Genomic DNA, 24,988 nt, shown 5'->3' on the forward strand with positions numbered 1-24,988 from the left:
GTAGTGCCTATAGAACATGATGTTACGTGACTCGTTGCTTTCAAACCAAAGGTTAGATTCATGTGATTATGGACCGTGTCAATATATATGTATATACTCCATATATACAAGTCGGCAACACTCACATGTACAAAAACATATAAAGAGAGCTGTACATATTATATTCAATGAGAAACAAAGAAGCAGACTAATATTCTAAGTCATGATTAAGACCTGACTAGAGAGGAGTGTAAAAGACCATGCCAACAGTCTGGTTGCAAGACATTATTATGCTATGAAACTATGTCCACCTTCTTTCTGAGTATTCCTGCAGCTAGCTAAGGAGCACCCAGAATGAGACACTTGAACCATATCCATATTATATATGTCTCTGCAAACTGACCCTACCATACGTGATGGAGCCATAATTTTTCACTACAAAATTCAAAATATAAGAAAATACACACATAAAGAATCAAAGAGATTGAATATCTATTATATATACATAAGAAAATAATTTTTGACTTGATATATATCATGTAATTTTCCCGGCGAAGAGGTTTCAAATGAACTCTTTGCACCCCCTAAATCCACCCCTAAGCTACAATCAATGACGGAATCAGAAACTCTAATAAAAGGATTAAAAACGAGTAAGAATGTCATTCCAAAGATTTGAATTTGTAACCTAAAACATATGTTAAGCAAACTGTAATATAGGATCGTACACCATAGAACTTACCGTATGTCAACGAAACTCAACCATTTTGTATGTATACGAGAAATGGATTTTTACTCTATTTGTACAATATAATTTTACGACAACAGGGATTGAGTTGAAACTCTTAGCTCTTTTCCTACCTACATTCCGTACCATCAAAAGGGAAGTCAGGATTTAAAGTTTATAGGTTCTAAACATGCTACAAAATCAATTACTCGTTTTAGTTACTGCGATTTCACAATTAAATATTTATACATATTCGATTGATTTTCTATTGTAAACAGAGGATCTAAGTAAAAACTATTCGCCCGAATCTCATATCTAATACAGTAACTCCGCACTTGCATCGAATAAAAAAGTTAAAAAAAGGCAAAAAGATGCATGGGACATGCTCTTCCCCTAACCTCTTTACAACTCAAGGCCTACTTCCCATTGTACTGTGTTGTAGTAGTAATTTCTGAGTTAATGCAAAAATAAAGAAAAAAATGGTCCATTTCAAGATGTTGGTGGGTTTTGTCTTTCAAGTGCTTGATACACCCCACGACTAACTTGTCTACACTCAGCCTTTGCCATACAGACAGCTAACAACTCCACATCACATATTATATGTACCTAAAAGACAATTCAAGTGTTACATTAGCCACCAAGAAAGACACCACATGATGGTTTCTATTGATAGCCTATACTAGCTTTTAATTGCTTCGCCAAAATAAAATAAAAGAAAAAAAATGAAACCTAATTCAAAAAAAATAAAAAAAAATGAAACCTAATTCAAATAGTGACAAAAACAGAATTTTCACCAAAGGTTCATCATCTGCTATATACACATAAAGAAATTATCTTTCTATATAGTGTGATTTTTCCTGTGAGGGGAACTCAGGTGATGAACCCCCTCCTGCTCTAGCTCCACCGTTGTACCTATCATTGTTAGGGGTCTCAAACGCGCAAGTTGGACTGAATTTGGGCGGGTCAAAATAGATTGATGAGGATTCGGCCAAGATGTTACTTGGATAGAAATAGTCATTGGGATGAAATGGGCCAAGTAGTGGGTCATAACTGAACTTACCCAACTCTTACTAAATTTTAATTTCTTTGTTTGTTTTCTTATAATTTATTTAGCTATCTAATAATTTTGTTTTCTTTAGTATGACTATATATAACATATCAAACAAAAATATCTTTTAAAAATATTTTGACAAGGTTTCTCATGGTTAATTTGGGCTACATATCAACCCAACTCGTAAATGAGCTGAATTGGATGGGGTAAAATAAGTGGGTCATTAATCCGCCCAAAATAACTTTCGGGTTGGGCGAAGTATATTTTCATGAGCTAATTTTACCACCCTAATCATTGCATTTCCTTTCTCCTTTTTTTCTCTTTTTTCTTTTTAAATTAAGTGCAGTCCCTCAAGAAAAAAGCTACTTGTGTGGAGAACACAACAATCAGGGCTTTTGATCCTCCAAACTATAGGATTTTTGTCGGGCAAGGCTGTTAGATTTAGTAAATAGAGTCTGTGGATCCAGAAAAAATATAATTTTATTATCTATATATGTGTATGTTTAATTTTATTTTCATACATATACATATAGTTCGAATCGAAAGCAATAATGAACCCACTGAACAGCCCAGCATCTAGCATGCAAGTTGTATTGTAGGGTCTAATATAAATGCTCACTTTAATCAACTCGCATTTGCATTTAATTTCTACAATTTTACGCACTTTTCATATTGTATTGTAGGGTCTATACATTTTAATTATAAGCAACTATAAACAGCAACATTAAAGCATTAAAAAAGGGCCATGTTAATTAGTTAATTTTACTGCTCATATGCACTCAAGAATACAACAAGTTATTTGTGTGTCATCATAATTTAATTAAATAAACAAGCTAGTTTTTTGTTTTTAAACGCTATGTATATATATAGTAGCTATCTAGCATCATGTGCTTGTATATAGGTAATTAAGCTCGCCCAAAATAACTCCTAACTCGATCCATGATTGAAAAACATATATACCACTCTTACTGATCAGCATGTAACTAGATAAAAGTAGTACAAAAAAAGTTAGAAACAGGCATCCACTTGCATTAATGCAAGGTTTAATGGCAAAGCTTTTCTATTAAACCTACTTAATTATTTCTCAAAGACTTTAATTTAACTAGTTGGTTTTTGCAGGCAAAGACACACATTTGTTAGGAGAACAACAACATTATTATGATGATGGGACCAACATTTTCCTTATTCTTATTAGAGTTTAACTTTTTAGAAGTTATTTATCATTTGGTTTAGAAGTTGTATTAGAGATCATATTTGTCCCTCTATATTAACCATTCCAATGCATTGACATTTAGCAGCAGAGTTTAACATACAATTTGTTTGTGTAAGAAATTTTATATATTATTAGATTATCCAAAAAATATTACAAAAGAAAGCCTCCTTAAAATTTGCTGATCAGTTGTAATCTCATATTTTAATACGATGATCCGACCTCGCAATTAAAACATGGGTATTATCTAATTTTATCTCACAATCCTTATATCATCTAAAGATTTTAATTTATATACTGAAAGTGTAAATAATTATTAGTTCTTCTTTTTCTATTTAATTACACATCCAAGCATCAACAAACACCAAATTATCTTAATTGTCATTGTATCAAAAGACCAAATACTGTGAAAAATTAAAGTTAATTTTTTGGAAGAATAAATATCATTTTTAAGTAAGTTATAATGTAATATCTTTGATATATATTGAGCTTAAAATTAAATAACACGAAATTACAAGGCAGTAGGAGATAAAGATGACTAGATTTTTAATGGATGAAATTTCATGTGAGACATAATGTAAGCTAATACTACAAAAGAAAATAAACTTTTCCTTTCAGTCTTTCTTTAGTTAAAAAAAGCAGAAGGTTTCTCACTTTTCGAAAGATGAAGTTATTACTTCGGATTTTATTTCAAGACGGCTTGTGGTTTCTCTAAAAGCGGTCGTGTTAACTGGGATGGAAAAAGAAACTAAAGACATGGAACCCTGAGTTATGTTGTCAAAATACACAAGTCCTCTTTTTTGCTTTTTGAAAGTCTTAAATAATTAATGAGTGTTAGAAGGATGAAAAAGAAAATAAACGTGAACAAGATGGTCTTTTTGAGGATTAAGAAATGTTCGAGAGATCTCTTTATTAAATACGGATGAGGCTATCTTGAAATATTGGAAAAGTATACATCGCATTCAACAACCATTAAGTTTTTTTGTGACTTCTTTCAGTGTGTCTATCAAAGAAGGAAGGAAATGGTTGTAGCTTACAAGAGAATTTAAAGGAAGACCAAAGCAAAGTAGCTCAAGAGAGATGACACATTCTCAATTTGCTAGGGCCAAGCTCGCCAAGACGAAGGAAGATAGCCCTCTAATAATGGCAAGAAGACTATTAAATGTTATCGATGTGGTGAAGTAGGACACATAAAAAGATTTTGCCGAGCCAAGGAAAGCAACATGGATCAAACTAAGAGAGCTCCTGAAGAAGAAGGCGGGAGGTGCTTCATACCGAGACTCGAGGTAGATGCCTTGGCTTCTCTTAATTTCGAAAAAGGATCGTGGATTCGGGATGTGGCACCATCTCGAAGATGAATCCAAGTTTTTCAACTTCCAAGAAAACAATGGTTGTGATGTCATTGTGACCAGATAATACGGTCCATCACGTGGAGAAGGAAGGATCGAGGTGTCATCAACAAGAAGCAACAAAATTCGAAAACGTTTGATCTTGGTGATGTGGTGGCAACTGCGAGGAAATCAACGAGATTATAATATATAGTGAAGGATGTATAGAACATATATATATCAATGGCGACGATTTCGGACAAAGCATTGAGGGAGATATAACGAAAGTTGAAGTCTCCGGTCAATTTCGACATATCAAGGTCAATTACTATATACTAGAAGCAAATATATATAATGAATGCTTAATTTTAGATGGAGATAAAAATGGTATGATTTTTGGATATTTAGCCAAACAATTTATACGAAAGGGAATCTGCGGTGGATCTTGTGTTGGTATTGAGGCTTGAAGGAAATTCATGGTCCATCGGAATTTTGTTTCTAAAGATAACACAAAAAGAGTAAGAGAAAACGGAAACTCAAGAATTTGACATGAAGATGATTCACGTGGTTCGCAAAGGCCAAAAAGAAATAGAGGCAAGTTTGCCCGCTACGAGAGATGAAAATGTTATCAAGACGTATTCATGTTTCTTTGGAGGCCCAATTATCAGTGGAAAACCATCATCATTTGAAGAAGGAAGAAGTGTCACGAAAACATTGCTAAGATCTTGCACGTCCAAAAGCTTCGTCCGAGTGCGACAATATGATAGCTTCCAAAAAATTACTTTAAGGGGGAGTGTGAAAAATTAAAGTTAATTTTTTGGAAGAATAAATATCATAGATATTTAGAAGAATTTCTAGAAAGTTATAATGTAATATCTTTGATATATATTGTATTAGGAAATATCTAGAAAAAACACTTAGATATTTTGTTGAGGATAACTAGATTGGAATAATATATTATAGATTAAGATAAAGATGACATTTTTCTAATGGATGTACAGATGTATTTCAGAACCATCCCTACACAAGAAATCAAGCCCTATTTTGGAAAGAAAAGAGTCAATTCAAAAACAAATCTTCCGATCTTAACTAGGTATATATTAATTAATAACCCACAAATACACTGTGTTTTTGTTCCATTTTTAAGTAAATCATATGTATTCTGAGCTTAAAATTAAATAACACGAAATTACAAGGCAGTGATCATTACTTTTTAGATGAAATTTCATGTGAGACATAATGCGACAAAAGAAAATAAATCAGTACTAGAAAAAGCAGAATCATTCGAAAGATGAAGTTATTACCCACGGCTTGTCCTCAAAAGTAACGAAAAAGAAACTAAAGGGAACCCTGAGTTACGTCAAAAATGTTCTCTTCTTTTGCTTTTTGAAAGTCTTAAATAATTAATGAGTGTTAGTATGAAAAAGAAAATAAACGTGAAGATGGTCAATGCTTTCTTTGAAATATTGGAAAAGTATACGCATGCCCATTAATTTTTTTGATATCCATATTTAATATACTATATTATTTGTGATTCACTGACATAGCCCACTTTGAGGGGTGGAATCAATTAATTTGGACTCGAACCGTACTCAAGAACATATCGAAAGTTGAAGTTTATGGGGTTTAGATACTAGCCTTTTGAGTAGACACAATAAGTTATATATATATATATATATATATATATATATATATATATATATATATATATATATATATAATTTTTTAAAATGAATATGAGATTTAGGATTAATTGGCGAAAATATTTATCATCCCACCACGATATTTAGTGGTATACCCAGCCTATTAAAGTCCATGGAATTTTAGCTAAAGATGAAAAAGAGTGATAATATATTCACTTTTCTGAAAAAATCAAATATCTCTACTCTGAAAAAGGCCTTGTACTCTGGTCAAATTATGAATCAAATTCCTCCAGAATTTGCTATCAAAGAAATCAATGCCCCTTGGAAAGAAAAGAGGCAAAAACTTTTGTCAGCTGGATAACTAGGTATATATTAATTAATTGCATAAAACATCAAAACTTAATAAAGTTCGTGTCGGACATTGAGCAAATTTAGAAAACGTCCTTCAAATGCCTTTCAATATCGTGTAATTTAAATCCTTTTGAGTTATAAAGTGAAGTAGCTTATATGGGTAATTAAAACGTGTCTATGTTTATATCATACTACTATATATTGTGAATGGATCAAAAACGGATTCAACATACTAACTGTAGACACTGAAATTTAGTCGGACTTAAATCCACAAATTAATTTGGACCGTATTCTAAATTTGAGATGTGTTGGTCCAAACAAATATTATGAGCTAACATCATCGGATTTATTGCTTAAGTCCAACATGTATGGATTTAATTGAAAGACACATTCAATATATCTCTTCGACTTCACTTCGCATGAACTTCTCTATTAGCCCAAGGTCCAAGATCAAAATGCACGCCAAGTCAATCAAGGACCAATAAATCGTGCCACGTGCATAAGTGACGCAAAGATGCCAAGTCAATAGAAGAACCAATCAAACGTGTTCAAATGAGATGGTTCAACCAATCATATACATACCCTAACTCTCCCCTACAACTATAAATAGGGGTCTTCATAAGGCCAAAAGGCATCAAAAAGAAGAAAAATATATAGAGAAGCTCTCAGCCGCAAGTCTTCCGCATACTAAGAAGTCTTCGCTCCAACTGGTGAGCCGCAAGTTTCCATACCTCTACGTTTATGATTAAAGCTCGGCTCCGCACTCGTAGTGAAGTCTCAACAACAAGTAATTCGTCCATTCAAGAACAAGCAAAGCCCTTGATTGACGGTCGTATCGTGAGGATAAGAATAACAGGATTACATCTTTTTATTTAAGATTTCATAAAGATTGTAACCCCCGCACAAATTCTTGAAATCAAATATTACTCTTTGTCGCTATTTTTCTTGTCTTGATTATTATTTTCAGGAACGAAAGATTAGTTGTTACACTAACCACTTGTACTGTTGTACCATAACATCGATAGGCGTTTGGACATGATTCGACTAAAATTTGAAGATAAAAGTATTTGAATTTCAAGTTAAAAGAAGATACTTAAAGTAAACTGTTACAATCACGTATTTCACTAGGAAAAAAAAAAAAAAGGTGAAAATTGTTACTTCACTAAAAATACTCTGTAAACTTGCATTTTAAAATTTTAAATTCTGTGTTACAAATTTGAAATCGTAATACTAATTAGATTGATAAATAAATACTCCATACTTGTTTGAAATAATCGTAAGATATTATTTTCAATAGTGAGAATTATGTGTCAAGCCTGAAGGAAAAAGTCTTGTCATAGAATTGATTAGAGAGGGGTACACTGGCCCATATTTATTAGTACTAAACTATTTGACAAAAGTAAGAAACACTTGTCGTGAATTGTTAGGTTGATGGTGTATATATTGACGTATACCCCTTTAATTTGGCCACTCATATTAGTTAAAAATCCAACGACTGTCTTTCAGAATCTCTGTCGTTTTGGTACTCCCCACGCCCCCGCCCCCGGTCTCCGCTCTCATTTTCCCATTAGAAAGACACTATAAGTTAGTAAAACCTAAGTTTTATATTAGGGATTCACTCACCGACTATTCCAAATTCAGATTGCGTAAACTGCATTCAAAGAGGAGGTATTTTCCATTAGAAGTTCTTTGTTTCAAGGGAGGGAATTCAAGATATCCCGTTAAAGGTGAAAAGATCTTATCAATTTCATGATTATATTAGAGACGGGCCAATATTTAAAGTTTATGAGTTTTTATGGCGACCTTCAATTATATATACAACATCAATTGAATTCATAATCAAATATTTACGCACATATAAGGTAGACCAATCCATGCCCATGATACCCCTCGGCGGTAGAAGGGAAGTGTGGAAAAACTTGTTTTGTATTCATTTTAGGATTTAAATTTATATACATTTATAATATAAAGAATTTTACACTATCATTATAATATAATAAATTATAGTAGTATAGGATTGTCTGGTTTATTTTTCATGTTATTCATTTTACTTATCTTGAACATTACATAAATATATAGTTTTACCTAATTCGATAGTATAAAAATTTATTTGCAATATCAATGTATAGAAGTAAAAATTTAGAAAAAAAAAATGATGTGAAAGAAGAGCAATTTAGAATATAGAAAAAAAAAATGATGTGAAAGAAGAGCAATTTGAATTATTAAATTTAGTTTTAAGTATCGACGTTGATAGTTAGATGTTGATGTTAAGAGAGACTTGCGCTAGTACTCATCCAATTCGTTGAAAAGGAATTAGTATAAAGTATAAACAAAACCAAAATAGTAACATATTGAAAGAAGAAGTAAAGAGGGACAAAAAGGGAGGAAATGCGTGAACATAAGTTTTTTTATGTAAAGATATATTTTATATTATTTTAAAATTCTTATGTGGAAAAATAAAAATCTTATAAAACAAATAAAGTTAAAAAATATTTTTGTAAAGAACTAAAAACCCAATTCTTTTCGTAGAATGCAAATACACGTATAGAATGCGTGGATTGGACCCATGTTTTGCAAAATTATTTAAAGAAAATGAGTAGAATAAAGACTTTGGTTATCCTTAGTTGGCCTAAATTAATGATGTTGTCATCAAGAATTTTAAGTTTTGGTGTGTATGTGACATCATTGCTATGGCCTCGTCAACTGGTGCATGATTTCCTTGTAATTTTAATCAAATCTCCAAACTAATTAAATATTAGATAATATATTTTAGTTTAAAGTTATAAAAAGGATATGGGTCATAGAGAGAAAACAAAAAGTATTAAAAAAATATAGGTAGTTGAACATTTGATCCTATTTTGATATAAGAATAGGTCCACCTTTGAGCTCAAGAAGTGTGAGAGATAAAAACAAAATTAATTAATGTCATTCTTAAAAAACACATTACAATGACTTGACTGAATGTTAAGGGTGTAAGCACACTGATTTTTTATGCATATCTCAACTTGGTTATATTCTACAAACAAATATATATATATATATATATATATATATATATATATATATATATATATATATATATATATTTTTCGTTGTTAGATTATCGTTGGTTAAAATCATAAAACGTTGTTAGATTACAAAGTTAGAGACTAAAACTAATACAAATCCTAGGGGGATCTGGAATTGGATTTGGTTTACTATTGGAAATTTAGATTTTGAAAAGCTGTTTGAGCAAAAAATATTGGAGACAATTTGTGTGAACAAATTACTTTTTGATACAATTTTTTTTGCAGATCATTGTGTTAGTTCCAGCAAATCATACCCTTGAAACTGCTTTTTTTTTCCTAGAAAAATATGTTAAAATTTTTAGTTTGAAAAGAAGTACTAGTACATGTAGAAAAAAAAACAAATAACGAGTTATGGAACTTGACTAAAAACAACAGGCCTCGCCCCAATTGTTTGAAGCCCAAATGACATTTCCCCTACGATTTTTTCATCTGGGACCGGCATACTTATTTTTGTGGGCAATTCTGCGAGAATTGCCCCACCGCATAACTGTGAAGGAATTATCAAAGTTATTTAACTTTGCCAAGTCTATCTTTGGGGTGGCCCGTATAAATGTGTAAATTAACAAAGCCCTCATATTTGTGGTCTTTAAATTTTGCCCTTCGCAAAAATTTAAAAACCCATAGTTTGCCCTACTGGGTTAGAAAAAAAACAAATAACGAGTTATGGAACTTGACTAAAAACAACAGTCAAAAATTTAAAAAAAATTGCAAATTTTGCCTTCTTTGGGGGTGCAGTATTTAAATTTCGTTTTTAAATTTGCCCTTCGGCTAAAACTCATAAATTCCGGTTCAAACCCCCGCTCGCTCAAAAATTTTAAAAAAAAAAAAAATTAGAGTTTAACTAAACTTTTAGTATATATATATATATATATATATATATATATATATATATATATATATATATTTGTGTTGAAGTATATATATATATATATATATATATATATATTTTTCCATTTTTTTTTTTTTTTTTTATAACTTTGTATCCTAATTTTCTTCAAGTTATTTAATTCTAAATAAATAATCTATACATAGTTAATGCAAATACTTAACTAAAAGTGTGCCCCATAAAACATAACTAAAAGTATGGAGAAACGCTCCCAAGAATAAGGTGTGAAATTTTTGGGCTCAAAGGCATAGCACCAATCGAAAATTTGCCTGAAAAATAGGTAGGAGGTTCGATAGCTTTTGAAAAGTAGACTTTAAAAACAAAAACAAAAAAATTGGCATAAATAAATAAGATTAGGACTAAAAGTAATTAATTAAAAAGTTATGTTTAAGGACTAAAAGTCCTCGCCTCAATAGCTTTTGAAAAGTAGACTTTAAAAACAAAAAACAAAAAATTGACTTAAATAAATAAAATTAGGACATATATATATATATATATATATATATATATATATATATATATATATATATATATATATATATTTTTTTTAATGCCTTAACGTACTTTTCAAGGTAAACAACTAAAAGTTAAGGCATAACTAAAAATTTGTCTTATAAGGTAAAGTTTAAATTTTGCTATGCCCTGGTACTTTGCCTTCGAGGCTATATATATATATATATATATTTTTTTAGGTAAACTTTTAGTTATGCCTTAACTAAAAAGTGTCTTTTACACATAAGCGGAACTTTTCCTTAAGGCATAACTTAAACTTTGCCTTATAAGGCAAAGTCTATGCCTTAAGGAAAGTTCTTTTTATGAGGCATAATTTTGTTATGTCTTAACTAAAATTACGCCCCATAAGGCATAACTAAACTATGTCTTAGAAAAATTTCGCCTTATGGGCAGACTTTTAGTTATGCCGGATCCGGCATAACTTTAACTTTTCCTTAAAGATTGTATGCCGGATCCCATACATCCCCAGTCCTGCCCCCCTTGCAAAATTATTTTTTTATTTTATGCTCGAGCGGGCGGTTTGAACCTAGAACTTCATGTATTCGCCCACCTTTCCAAGCGAAGGGCAAAACTTAAAGACCATGAGGGCAAAATTGAGGGCAAAATTTAAAGACCACCCCAAAAGAAGGGCAATCCGCGCAAAAAAATGATTTTTTGTGCGGAGTGCAGTGGTATTTAATTTTTGTCCATTTTGCCTAATACCATGAGATTTGGGGTTCGAACCTAGCTCAATAAAAATAAAAATAAAAAAAAAAAAAAAAAAAAAAGACAATTTCGCAAGCCAGAGTTTTGGCATGCCTGAAGGCAAAACTCTACCTGAAGGTAGCAAAATTCTGCCTAAAGGTAGAGAAAACTCTGCCATGCGAATCAAACTCTACCTTGAGAATTTTTTTTTAAAATTTTTGACTAAGCGGGGGTTCGAGCCAAAACCAAAGGGTTCTAGCGAAGGCCAAAAATTAAAGACCACCCCAAAATAAAGACATTCCTGCGAATTGCCCTTTCCCTTGAAGCTAAATGGACTGATATATTAGGCTGTCATTATTTAAGTTATGTCCTAAATTTATAAAATTTTGCACGTTTACCTATGTGGGAACAACTTCAAAAATGTTGGATCAATTTCATAAACTGCATTTCTAAAGTTGTCCCAACATAGGTAAACATGCAAAATTTTATGAATTTAGGACATAACTTAAATAATGATACCAAAATTAGATATATGTACTTCGGCCTAACATATCAGTCCATTTATGAAATTGATCTTAACAAAGCTTTACTTCAGAAATTTGATATGACTGAAGTTCGAGTTCAGGCAAAAATTATACAGGCTCATCCCACTTAATTTCCCCCATAAATTAACCCATTTAAGCTTGGATGAATCGGATAATTACTAAAATGGGAAAATTACAGTCGAATACTATTCGGTCATCTTACTTATAAAATATGTACACAGTGTATAGTTTACACTAAATAAACATATACTATACATATTTATACATATAATACACATGCCTATTACGACATATATAACCGAAGTGTATAAATAATATATACTTTAGCCATGGTATATTAATTGGCCGAAGGATATATTTACGTGAGTTTCCTACTAAAAATGACTAATTTTGCCGCCACTAGTGTAGACTGAATCCACACCGATCGAGTAATACGGGGAAAGAGAGGACAGTTGTAACTGATTTTTTTCCCTTTAGACTCGGTACTCACTTAAAACTTCACTGTGGTAAAAAAAAAAAAAAAAAAAAAATGAGGATAAAACTTCACTACTGCTACTTGCAAACCTACACCAAATACTCTAATTCCCGTCTCCTTATTTATACATAATTTTTCCTATATTTTTATGTTAGTTTTATGCAACTAAAGTAGTCTACATGTCACTTCATTAGTGTAATTACTTTCCTAAGAGAGATAAATTAATGGCTCTTCTAAAGCTGGGTTCTAAGTCCGAAGCCTTCTGCTGTGAAGGCCAGGCATGGTAACTTTTTTTATTTTTTTATTTTTTACGTATTAGTATGGTACCTTTTGCATTCTTGGTTATAGCTAATATGTTACCCTATCCATTGGAAAAAAAAAAAAAATTGATCTCACATTTGTATTAGCTGATTAGTGGACAAAGATATAAGATTAGATGTTTGATTAATCCTTTCAATGTTTTAAAGATTGTAATAATGGAAGCTCTCTATCCATTAACCCCACAACACATTATTTAACTTTCATATATTTCATTTGAAGAATGAAAGCTTAGGGGCAGTTGGTTTTGAATATGTGATACTACTTAGTAAAAAATAAGTTGTCAAATACCTCCCTATCAAATAGTTTCTGATAATTTGTGGAAACGCCCTTTTTTTTCTTTTTTTTTTTTTCCTCCAGTAGATTTATCTAACTTCAAAAATGAAATTATTTTAAGCTTATGCATAATCTTTGTTCAGGCGTTGTAAGTCAGGACTTCCAAGTGACATTACAATTGAAATTGGAGAAATGTCCTTTTATCTACACAAGGTACACTTTTTCACTGCTTATTTTTTAAGTTCAATTTAGTATTTACGGTGCTATGTTAGTATCTTTTTTGCTAATGCACCTTAGGCCATTCCACTAATCTGCATATATATACTTGTTTCAATTCTTCTTTTTCCTAATCTTATGGTTCACACCAACAATGTTATTAAAAGCCATCACTTCGTCTCATAACATGTAACGTGATTACTTAGAGAAATGTGCTCTTAAGAGAAACGTGTGCTTCAAACAATAACTTTGCAAAAATCCTAACAAGAAACAGTCGGCTCTTTGAATCTCAACTTTGAGAAGTTGGATTAATATCAATATTATCGTATATTGAATGTTGAGATTAGTTATTTTAATCGTAAATTGATTCTTATAGTACTAAAAATTCATTCAAATATAGTAGTTTTTAAAAAAAAATTATATGATTGTGAGCTTTACTTCAAAGTTCTGTTGCTCAGACTCTCCAAAAATTATGTTGCACCCGTATCAGATCCTCAAAAAATGCACTACTTTTGGAGGATCTGACACGCACATGTCGACGTTTTTTAAAAGTCCGAGCAACATAGCTTCAAAGAAGCTCGCGCTTCACTTCTCGGTGTTCACTTCAAGCCCCAACAACCTTTGTCGTTTTTCTTTTTTCGCTTTTCGCTTTTAAAAACACTGCATACAAGATGATATTTAAATGTGGTGCAGTTTCCTTTGCTTTCAAGGAGTGGACTACTAGAAAAGCTCATGAGTGAATCAACAAAAGAGGATGGATCAGTATGCATTCTTCAGCTTAGTGACATACCTGGTGGAGCTAAAGCATTTGAACTAGTAGCCAAATTCTGTTATGGTGTTAGATTTGAACTTACTCCTCTTAATGTAGTGACCCTTAGATGTGCATCTGAGTATTTACAAATGACAAATGAATATGGTGAAGGAAATCTGGTATCCCAAACCGAGGCTTTTCTCAACGAAGTTTTCGCGAATTGGACAGACACAATAAAAGCATTAGAAACTTGTGAAGAAGTATTGTCATATGCTGAAGAGCTTCACATTGTGTCGCGTTGCATAAAGTCATTAGCGATGAAAGCTTGTAGCGATTCAAAATTACTTAATTGGCCTGTTATGGAGAATGGTAATGATAACACAACGGGTGCTGATGTATGGAACGGTATAAGCACTGGAATGAATAAGTCACAACCGATGACTGATGATTGGTGGTACGAAGATGTGTCGTTCCTCAGCTTACCTTTATACAAACGTTTGATTCAGGCCGTTGAAGCTGGAGGCATGAGGCCTGAGAATATATCGGGTGCACTCGTGTTTTATGCAAAGAAATATGTTCCTTTAATGAATAGGCAATCGAGTTTCAAGGACGTTACTCACGCTAAATCAGGTTCAACTCCGTCTGAGGCAGATCAAAGGGTGCTTTTAGAAGAGATCGTCGAGTTGTTACCAAAACAAAAAGGTGTAACCGAGACTAGATTTCTCCTCAGGCTGCTACGTACCGCCATGATGTTGCAGGCTAGTCCAGCCTGTCGAGTAAATTTGGAGGGAAGAGTCGGGTTGCAGTTGGACCAGGCGACACTTGATGATCTGTTGATACCGAATATTGGCTACACGGTTGAAACTTTATATGATATCGACTGTTTTCAGCGTATTCTTGATCATTTCTTGTTAATAGATCAGGCTTCAGCAGCAGTATCGCCATGTATTATGGAAGAGAGTCAATTGATGGAAAGTAGTCAGTCTTTGGCTTCAATAACAAGAGTGGCAAATCTCGTGGATTCGTATCTTGCTGAGGTCGCGCCTGATGTTAATTTCAAGTTTCCGAAATTTCAGTCTCTTGCTGCTGCAGTCCCAGAATATGCTAGGCCAATTTCCGATGGTATCTATCGTGCAATCGATATATATTTGAAGGTAACAATTGGTTCTTTTATCCCAACTCATGTTTTTCATGCATAAATTGTTCAATTTTTATGGTGTATAAGCCATTTTTCTCTGTTTTAGTAAGTATAGTATACTATCTATATACACAATTTCAATGTCTTTGAAATTAGTACATGTTTCAAATTTTCTTGATCTTAATACATTAGTCTAGTATAGGTCATATAATACATTAGTCTTTTGCACTAGTTGTTAAAAGTTGATGATTCAGAGCTATGTTGGTCGGACTCTCCAAAAACGTTATTGCACCCGTGTCGGATCTTCCGAAAATGTACTACTCTAGGCGGATCCGGCATGCACCTGGTGTCATTTTTTGAAGAGTCCAAACAACATAGGTTCAAAAAATAAAATGGCTTCACTTTGAAAAAATGTGATAATCCAATTAGTTTATGATGATATTGTTTTTTTCTAGTATGATCTAAGTATAAGATTTTGAAACTCATTAGCTAGAAGTTTACTATGACAAACACTATGACTTGAATACTGGCCTAACCAATTAGAGCATGATAACAGTGGATTTGATTCGTATTCTTATATATGCAACCTAAGCAACTACTTTTGTCCGTGCATATCTTAAATCATACTTTTCACAAGTTCGATACAATTTTACACATTTCAAATTCAGGCACATCCTTGGCTGACAGACATTGAAAGAGAGCAAATCTGCAGACTAATGAATTGCCAGAAGCTGTCGTTAGAGGCGAGCACACATGCTGCTCAAAACGAGAGGCTGCCCCTAAGGGTCATTGTTCAAGTCTTGTTTTTTGAACAGCTTCGACTACGTACATCAATTTCCGGATGGTTCTTTGTGTCGGAAAATCTTGAAAACTCGCAAAATCTTAGCGGAGCAATTGGACAACACACGGACAATGTTGCAAGGGGCAGGGGATCGAGCGTTGAGGACATGAGGGAACGTGTCTCCGAGCTTGAAAAGGAGTGTAACAACATGAAGGAGGAGTTCCAAAAGATGGTGAAAACAAAGAGAAGGTGGAATATATTTTGCAGGAGAAAATCTCAGTCTAACTCGAAATCGGGAAAGCCTATTGAAGGTGCAACATGTCAAACTGTCTCAAAAATTGCAACATGTCAAACTGTTCCAAAAATTAACTAAGACTAGTAAGTGTTATGGAGTTTCTGAAAATGAATGAAATGTAGTTGTTTGGTCAATTACATAGCCAGTTTTGAATCTTTTTGTTCTAATATTAGTCCAAAGGCAGTGCTCCTATAAGAAATTTTGACCCCATATGACTACTTTCACTAAAGATAAGGTGAATATGAGGGGAGGGAAGTGAAAATTTCTTTATGTTTTCTTGAATATCGTAACTAATGAGATCAAGTTACAGGAAATAGAAAACTTTAGCAATGAAATTATACAGGTAAGCAAATGATATACATCGCTATATCATAATAAAAAGGGAAGTTACACATTTGGTCGCTCGCCCAAAAATATTTATAGCCACTATCCAATTTACATATGTTATACACTAGTTATACATATATTATACATTTATCAGCTATTTCTTCAGGCAAACGGCTATTTAAGTTAGTTAATAAAATTGCACACTGCGAATGTTGAATGATCCTAGCACAATGGCTTGAAATGCATACACATAACTTTGTTTTGCTTGTGAAAAATACAAAATAAAAGGTAACATTCTCCTGCATGGGTTTTGTAGTATCAGAGGTCAACTATGTGTTAAAGAAATGCAAGGAAATAATAGTTGTAGGCTTCTACAATGTATTTATGTGATGTAATAGAGTTGGGGGGTTTCCTGGAGTAGGTATTAGTTTGATAATGGTTAGAGCAGCAAACTCCGATTAGGTTTGAAAACCTTTAGAAGGCGTTAGCACACAATAACTTTATGTAATAGAGGCTCATTTCTTCAAGTTCAAATTCTGCTAGATTTCTTGTCATCTTGATATGAGAAAGTTCTTGCAGTTCGCTCATTGTCTACTAAATGAACCTTCATTCCCGACCTCTATCTTGGATCGTAAACTAAGTGAAGTCAAATCAATGAAATGAACATCCTAACCTTTTCTACATCTAAGCAATTGGCAATTGAAGCTGTTGCTATTGGAATTTCACATCTGAATGTCTAGGAATTAGCCTTGTGGGCTATTACTCATTGAGAGGATAAAGGCAATTTATAAGTTGAATTGGTAACTCAATGGATTTATAAAAGTAGCCTGTATGATGTTAGCCAGTCTTTATTGAAGTAATTGCACGGTTTGTCCTTCAAATGGACTGGTTGTCACGCCCCGAACCATGGCCTGGGCGAAACACGCACTCGTGCCCATCGCATGCGACCGAGCGAACCACATGGCTTGTCGAATCATCACGAGGCATAACACGAGCGAAATTTAACGTGAATGCATGACGAGCCTTTATAAAACGTAGTAGAAGTCATAATACTTAATAAAAATACTTGTTTAAACATGAAAAGTGCGGAATAATATGAACGAGCTAAAATGGTTATACGACTCCGAATGTCCGACATAACATAACCGACTTGTCTAGTCTATGAAACCTCTATCATGAGTCCGACCGGCAAATATACTTACCGGGATAAGGCCCAAAGATACCTTAGATGCATAACTAATCATAAAACAAAAGTTGACTAAACCCCGAACGAGATGGGCTCACCAATAAGCCGATACGAATCGTCCCACCGAGCGTAGTGTGTCGTCCGTATATCAAGACCGCATCGTGAAATGCAGTGCCCCCGGCAAAAAAAGGGACGCGATATAATGTACCGGTATCTAAAGCAATGAAAGAAATAATACGAGATACGGAATAAATACGGTAAGAATCGAAACCTAAACCCGGGATACGAATACGAGTACGAGCATGGATACATATATATATAACATGGTAAAAATATCATAAGTAGGAGTAGCAATAACTTATAACCGATCCATGGTCGGTGCTTCAAGGCCCCGCCCGAGTAACACTACGGCCCCCGTGGAACACGAGATTTAATAAAATATGAAAGGATCCAAATTTCATTGGCGAGAGATCGTCGGGACATGGATGGAGCGATCCTCATCCATTGTAATGTAGTTTCGAGGCGTCCGAAGCCTTTCCTCGGTAATTAAAGCAACTCCCAAGATCGAACATGTAAAATAAGTGGCACTTGTCGCCGCCCATGGTTTTCATGAAACATAACTTGTACATGGTTTTCATGAATCATAACTTGCTTATACATGGTTTTCATGAATCATAACTTGCTTATACATGGTTTTCATGAATCATAACTTGCTTGTACACGGATATCCTAAATTATAGCTTGCTTAAATGAACTTGTAAAACATGTATAGTATTTTTCTTGAAAACAAGATAATATATCATAAAATACGCATGAACCCATGGAATGAGATATATGGGTTTTCATGGATTACGGACGGATTCTCAATAATCATAAAGAAATATTAAGAACTCAATGATGAAATTATAACAATTCATACATAGTATAATCATGGACATGAACCTAAGGTTATCGTAGGGCGTATGCAGAAACCCTAGTTTTAAGTAGAGAATCATAATTTATGGATTATGAGGCGTGGGGAAGAACAATGATATTCCCACACGTAGATAGTAACTCTACATACCTTAGTCGCTCCAAAACTTGAATTAAAGACTTGAGCTTTGAAGAGGATTTCCAAAATCTTGAATTCTTGAACCTTGAGATGGGTTTTCTTGAAAATCCTAGGTTAGGAATGATGATTTCTTATTTAGATTACAAGGATATATATTAGAATTGACTTGGAATGATTAGAGTAGGCTTACCTTAGTGTTCTTGATGATGGGAGAGAATAGAAGGTCGTTCTAGGGCTTCGGGGGTGTGAAGAATGAAGTGAAAAAGCCTTAAAACGAAGTTTTATAGCTCATTTTCGGACCATTTTACGCCATATTTACGTCCGAAAGTAAAAGTTTTACGGATCGTATGTCTTACCGTAAATTCGTTCCAGTGATTTGGGCTTTCTGGGCCAATTTTACGGTCTGAATATACGGCCCGTATAATTTTTACGGCCCGTATATTCCACCGTATATCGGCAGAACACTATTTTAGTAAAACGGGCATAACTTTTTGTACATAGCTCTGTTCAAGGCCCATAATATACCGTTGGAAAGCTATTTCAAAGGGCTACAACTTTCATGTTTTAAGTTTCCTCAAATTCCCAACGGATTTTCACGAAATTCGACCAAGGCGTACGTATCAAAACTTAGCCGATTCTATAAGACTTTTAAACGCCTTACTATTAGCCATATTGAGACGATCATATCTCCTTGCTCCGATCTCTCGATTGGCCTGGTCCTTATATCGTTAGAAAGATATTGTTATGTACTACAACTTTCATTGAGGGTACTTTCCCAAATTCCCAACTAATCAAAGAGTTATCACCGCTTTGAAGTAGGCCTATCAACCATTTTCGCAAAACATTCAAACCTTCAATTTTTCCGCTAAAACTCTAACGTTACGAGTCTAACATGAGTTCTAAGATACGAGGTGTTACACTGGTCTTCTATTTTTGGGGGAAAGACATAAATGGCCATCCGGCCCAAACTAATCCCACCGGATGGCCCAAGTTTCTCCAAACCCATTTTCTAGCCCGTGAGTAAACAAAAACCTTTGTGGCTACTTAGTCGCCACTAAAAGTCGTCACTAAAAGGCGTTGCAAAAAAGGGACTATTTGTGGCGACTTTAGTCGCCACTAAAGATCAACTATGTATAGAAAATGTATCAAAAATGTATCATACGTATAAAAAAGTATCATTGTTGTATAGAATGTATCCCTACCGTATATCTATAGAAAATGTATCATATGTTTGTATCATTATTGTGTAATTTGTGTATAATAAATCTATCATCAACGTATACTCCCTAATCATACATATATTATACATTAGTTATACATTGATTATACACTAATGATTTACATATTATACATATTCCATACATAAGTATAGCAAAATGTATCATTGTTATATAATTTATGTATAAACTGTATCATTCTTGTATAGAAAGTGTATCATACGCCTAGACAATATATCATACATATACAATATATAAACTGTATCATTCTTATCATACGTATAAAAAAATATATCATACATATATTATAGAAACTGTATCATTTTTATATAGAATATGTATCACTACTGTATATGTATAGAAATGTATCATACGTATAGAAACTGTATCATTATTGTATAATAAATATATAATTAATGTATAATTTATGTATAATGAATGTATAATTAACGTGTAATTTATGTTTAATAAATGTATTATTAATGTATACTTACTAATTTTATTAGTTTGTAGTTGATATATTTTAGTTTGTTAAGTTTTCGATGATGGTTACTTTAGTTTATTTATTTAGTTCTTCTTTTTTAATCCCTAGTAGAAGGTAGAAAAATAAACGGAAGTTTGCAGCAAACCTTTAGTGGCGACTTTTAGTCGCCACAAAAAGTCTGATCCTTTTGTTGCAGCGAACTTTTAGTGGCGACTTAAAAGTCTGATCCTTTTTTTTTTTGGGGGCCAACGCATGGCCAACTCGGGACATTTGTTCAAAATGGGGCCTTTTTGGGTCTTTTTTTTTCCCCTGATGGTCACACCATTTACTTTTCGCAAATATTTCCCTACAAATGGGCTGGTTTTTAATTTTTTGACCTTCAAAATCGAACTTATGCCTAGACGGGGCATAAGTTCTTTGAGGAAGCTGACATAACTTGTGGATATTATGTTGCACACAAAATAGGGACAAAAGTGCAAATGACCCGTCTTTAACATTAGGGGGCCCAATATCTTTGTGGACTCATTTTCGGCCTTGTTGAATTGGGCTTTAGGTGCCAGTGGCCACATTACTTAGCTAGGCGTAGAAATTGACACTAGGTAGCCAGTATCTAAAACATATTTGTTGTTTAAAAATGATAATGTATAGTTTAGCCAGTTTTGACAAATTTCGGCCTGAACCTGCCGCTGCTTCTCTATTACTACTACTATTTCTTCTTGAAGGTCTGAAGTTGCGTTCTGCCAAAGCCTAACTTCATAAACGAAGGTCTGAAGTTTGAAAAGCCGAAGTTCAAATACAGGCCATAAGGTCTGAAGTTAAGATTTGTTTGTTCGCCATAACGTAAATTACAATGTAATTCTTGGTATCATGTTTGGTCGCACAAATATAATAACATGGTTCCTTATTTTTGTAACTTATTTTTGTAACTTAGCTAACTACAAAACAAAAGATCAAATAAACTTTTTCAAAAGAAGATGTAAATGCGTGTTATTGTATGACAAACATATGTATATATAAGAAAATATTAAAAATAAAAAAATAATAAGAATTTGAATAGTCATACCACCAATTATTTTCCCCTCCTCCGAGAATTGCATAATTATAATTAATTACATGTAAAATTCAATTACAAGATGGACCTTCCAAAAGATTCAACCAAACATTATACGCATTTTGATTATTTCAAAATCACTTATAGTGTATAGAGCTAAATGGGGAACACAAGTAATATGCCAGCTGTTGAAGTGTGCTCTCTTGAGGAATTATTATCATTGTTATGGCAGGCAAAATTCATCCATCTATTATTTTCTTTATTCCTTTTTTAGTATCTATTAGCTGCCATTTTGCTTCCCACTAACAAAACAATAACCTACTTAGAACATCTTATCTTTGGCTTTCTATTAGCACTTTGCATGAAATAAAGTGAGAAGTGGGTTTAAGATTTAAATTTAATGGATTTAATTTTTTAAGTTAATGAATAAGAGATTATAATTATGAGATAAATTGTGAGATTATTTTATATATCCCATGTTTGGTATAATTTTTATTTCGGCATGAGCAATTCGAGATTATTTATACTACAATTGATAATGATCTGGGGGATAAAACAACAAAATGGCATGTTTTTGTTTCTCCAAAGCTTTTCTCCTAAATTTTTGTAGAAAGATAAGTTTATATTTGAAATTAAATAAAAGATTTTCTCAATTTTTTCAGTTTAAACCAAATTGTACATGTTATATTATATCCGTTGCGTTTTGCACCCCTAACGTACGACTTCTTTTGTGATTTGCACCCTGTCCTATTTTTTTTTTAACGATTCGCACCCTAGCCTCTTTATTTTTTTTGCAACACAAGGAAAACACTCTTTTATTAAAAATTTCACAAGGACAAAATTGGAAATACAAATCATAAAGAAAGAAATTACACAACCTTAACTTGTCAACCAGAAATGGTGCAAAAGAGGAAGAATTTAATGAAGTATCTTCAAAAGACAGATTGGGACTCCTACTGCCTCGTTATTTCTAGGCTTGGCCTTCGAGACAACGCAGATGACAAGTTTTAGACCAGCATGTATAATGTATAACATGTCTTCCTAAGAAATTAGTAATATAGGTGAGAATATAGTCATTTATGTGGGGGGGTACCCAAATTCCAGTTGGATTTTAATTGTTCTGAACTCTAATTCATATTCATCTGCCCTTTAGCAAACTTTTAATGGTTTTAATTTGACTCCAGATTTGATACTATTGAAGCTTCTAAGCTCATAACGGCGAACATAGATGTTTAATAGTTCTTCACCCTGACCTGATAGGATCCGACAAAGTTTCACATTAAATTCACCTTCATTCCAACAACAGATAAATTTGTAAACAAAACAAGTTTCAATCATTCAGACCACAGAAGTTGGGAATTATGGATATGCCCAAGCAATTTAAGAAAGAATGTAACCAGTTAAGGTTGTCATTTCTTATTTAGCTTTTTCTTAATTTTGTGGAATTTCTTTCTTTATTATATGTATTTTCCAATTTTTCCCTTGTGAAAATTTAAAAAAAAGAAAAAGAAAAAAGGGAGCGTTTTATTGTTTTGCAAAGAAATAAAGAGGTTTGGGTGCGAATTATTAAAAATAAAAAAAAGACAGGGTGCAAATCTCAAAAGAGGACATACGTTAGGTGTGCAAATCGCAATGGACTCAACCAAACATCTACTAATAAAAATATATCCACTAACTAAATCCGTCATTATTTGTCACATATTATAATCCCGTCATTATAATCGCGAGATAACTTATTCCCCAACCAAACGGTCTTAAGATTTTAAGCATCAAACTCATCCCACTTTTAAAATTAATGATTTCAAAATATAATATATATGTTGATATTTTAGTGATTTTTCATATAAATATCTGTATTTCGCGTTGAAAATAATGGTCAGTCAAATCCCATGGCAAATAATAGGCGCCATCTGTGATCTGCCTTTGAGTAGTTTTGTGCTGCACCAAAAATAGTTGTTCAGCTCACTAACTTATCAAAAGTATATTTTCAAATGATTGTGTTCCTATGAAAATTTTAATGTTTGCCTACAAAAAGATTATGGAAGTACATTTTTCTACTGTTTACATTCATGTGCTTAAAACCAAGGCTGTCAATTTCAGTTGTTCTATTTATAATAATTATTCCTTGCCCAATTTTAACCAGTTTGGCAAAATTAGCATGCTTAACCTCATAAACGAATAACATCCACTTTTGGTGCACAATGCACATTTGTCGACTGTTGAGTACTATAGAATGCAGGGTTATTATGCTTAATTATGTTGAAGTTTTTGAGACAAATCATTGGTTCAAATTAATAGGAACGCGTGTAACAAACTCACTTACCGTGTAGTGAGATACATATTCCATCCTTACCCAGAGGCCTCGACCGTAGGATAACGCGCACTGGTCACTTTTTGACCCTTTCTTTGAAATATAGTCATAACAATGGCTATTTTCAATTATATAGGCTGAAAAGTGAGTATCTGTGAATTTTACATGTCTCAGATTCGAGCCTTGAGGAGAAACCCTGTTAGAAAACGCTTCTCCTTTTGATGGGCTTTACGTGACACGAACCTATGCGCTAGTCGGTTCAGGATATCAGGTGATAATAAAGAAAACTCACCTATCTCTCAGTGGCGTACATAAAATTTGCATAAGCGATATCAATCTATTATCACAACTAGGGGTGTACATGGACCGGGTTGGTTCAGATTTTTTAAACACCAAACCAAACCAATTGTGTCGGGTTTTTAAATTTATAGACCAAATCAAACCAATAAAATTTGAGTTTTTCACCCTCAGGTTTTTCGGGTTTTTTTTTTTCGGAATAGTCTTTATACAAAACATATAACTTTTACTTTAAATATTTCTTTAGTCCTAGTAAGATACAACTATATAATTAAGGTGTTTCATAAGAAAATAATACAAAATGTGAGAAGAGTGATGACATTGTATTAAAATATCAACAAAAGATAATAAAATGGGTTAAAATAAATATTGCTAATTAATAAGCCATAAAGAAAATGACCATAATCTAAAAATACTAAGTCATGCTAAAATAAGTACGGCTAATAAGTATTAATTACATGACAAGAAAAAAAAAACTTAAGTTATGTATTTTCACTCGCTAAACTAATTATGCAAAACTAAAGAATAGATATCCAACATTATTGTCATTCCTAGTGGTAAATTGAATTTCTTTTGTTAGTATTAGTGTTGGTTAGTTTTGGTTTGGACTTTATATGAGTTACTAACATCCATAGGATATAAAACTTATTGACATTCAAAATTCTAAGTTCAAGCTTGAATAATATGATAATAGATTAAAAACTACGAAAAAAATTTAAGAAATATTTATAAATTACGTTACAAATAAATATTTTTATGTATAAAATATTTTTAAAATTGAATACATGTAATGTCGGGTTGGTTTGGTTCGGTTTGACTTTTTTTAGCTAAA

The 24,988-nt window shown here is 32.8% G+C and overlaps 1 protein-coding gene across 1 annotated transcript; it reads left to right on the forward strand.

The window, feature by feature from the left end:
- Positions 1 to 12,314: 12,314 nt before the first annotated feature.
- LOC132058526 (BTB/POZ domain-containing protein At5g03250-like) lies at positions 12,315 to 16,551 on the forward strand. The gene is made up of 4 exons (XM_059450999.1): positions 12,315 to 12,740; positions 13,195 to 13,264; positions 13,961 to 15,172; positions 15,825 to 16,551. The coding sequence occupies exons 1-4, from the start codon at positions 12,682 to 12,684 to the stop codon at positions 16,308 to 16,310; spliced, it is 1,827 nt and encodes a 608-aa protein (XP_059306982.1). The 5' UTR covers positions 12,315 to 12,681; the 3' UTR covers positions 16,311 to 16,551.
- The last annotated feature ends 8,437 nt before the right edge of the window (positions 16,552 to 24,988 follow it).

Source organism: Lycium ferocissimum, chromosome 5, assembly GCF_029784015.1.
Source record: "Lycium ferocissimum isolate CSIRO_LF1 chromosome 5, AGI_CSIRO_Lferr_CH_V1, whole genome shotgun sequence".
In the NCBI taxonomy this organism is placed as follows: domain Eukaryota; kingdom Viridiplantae; phylum Streptophyta; class Magnoliopsida; order Solanales; family Solanaceae; genus Lycium; species Lycium ferocissimum.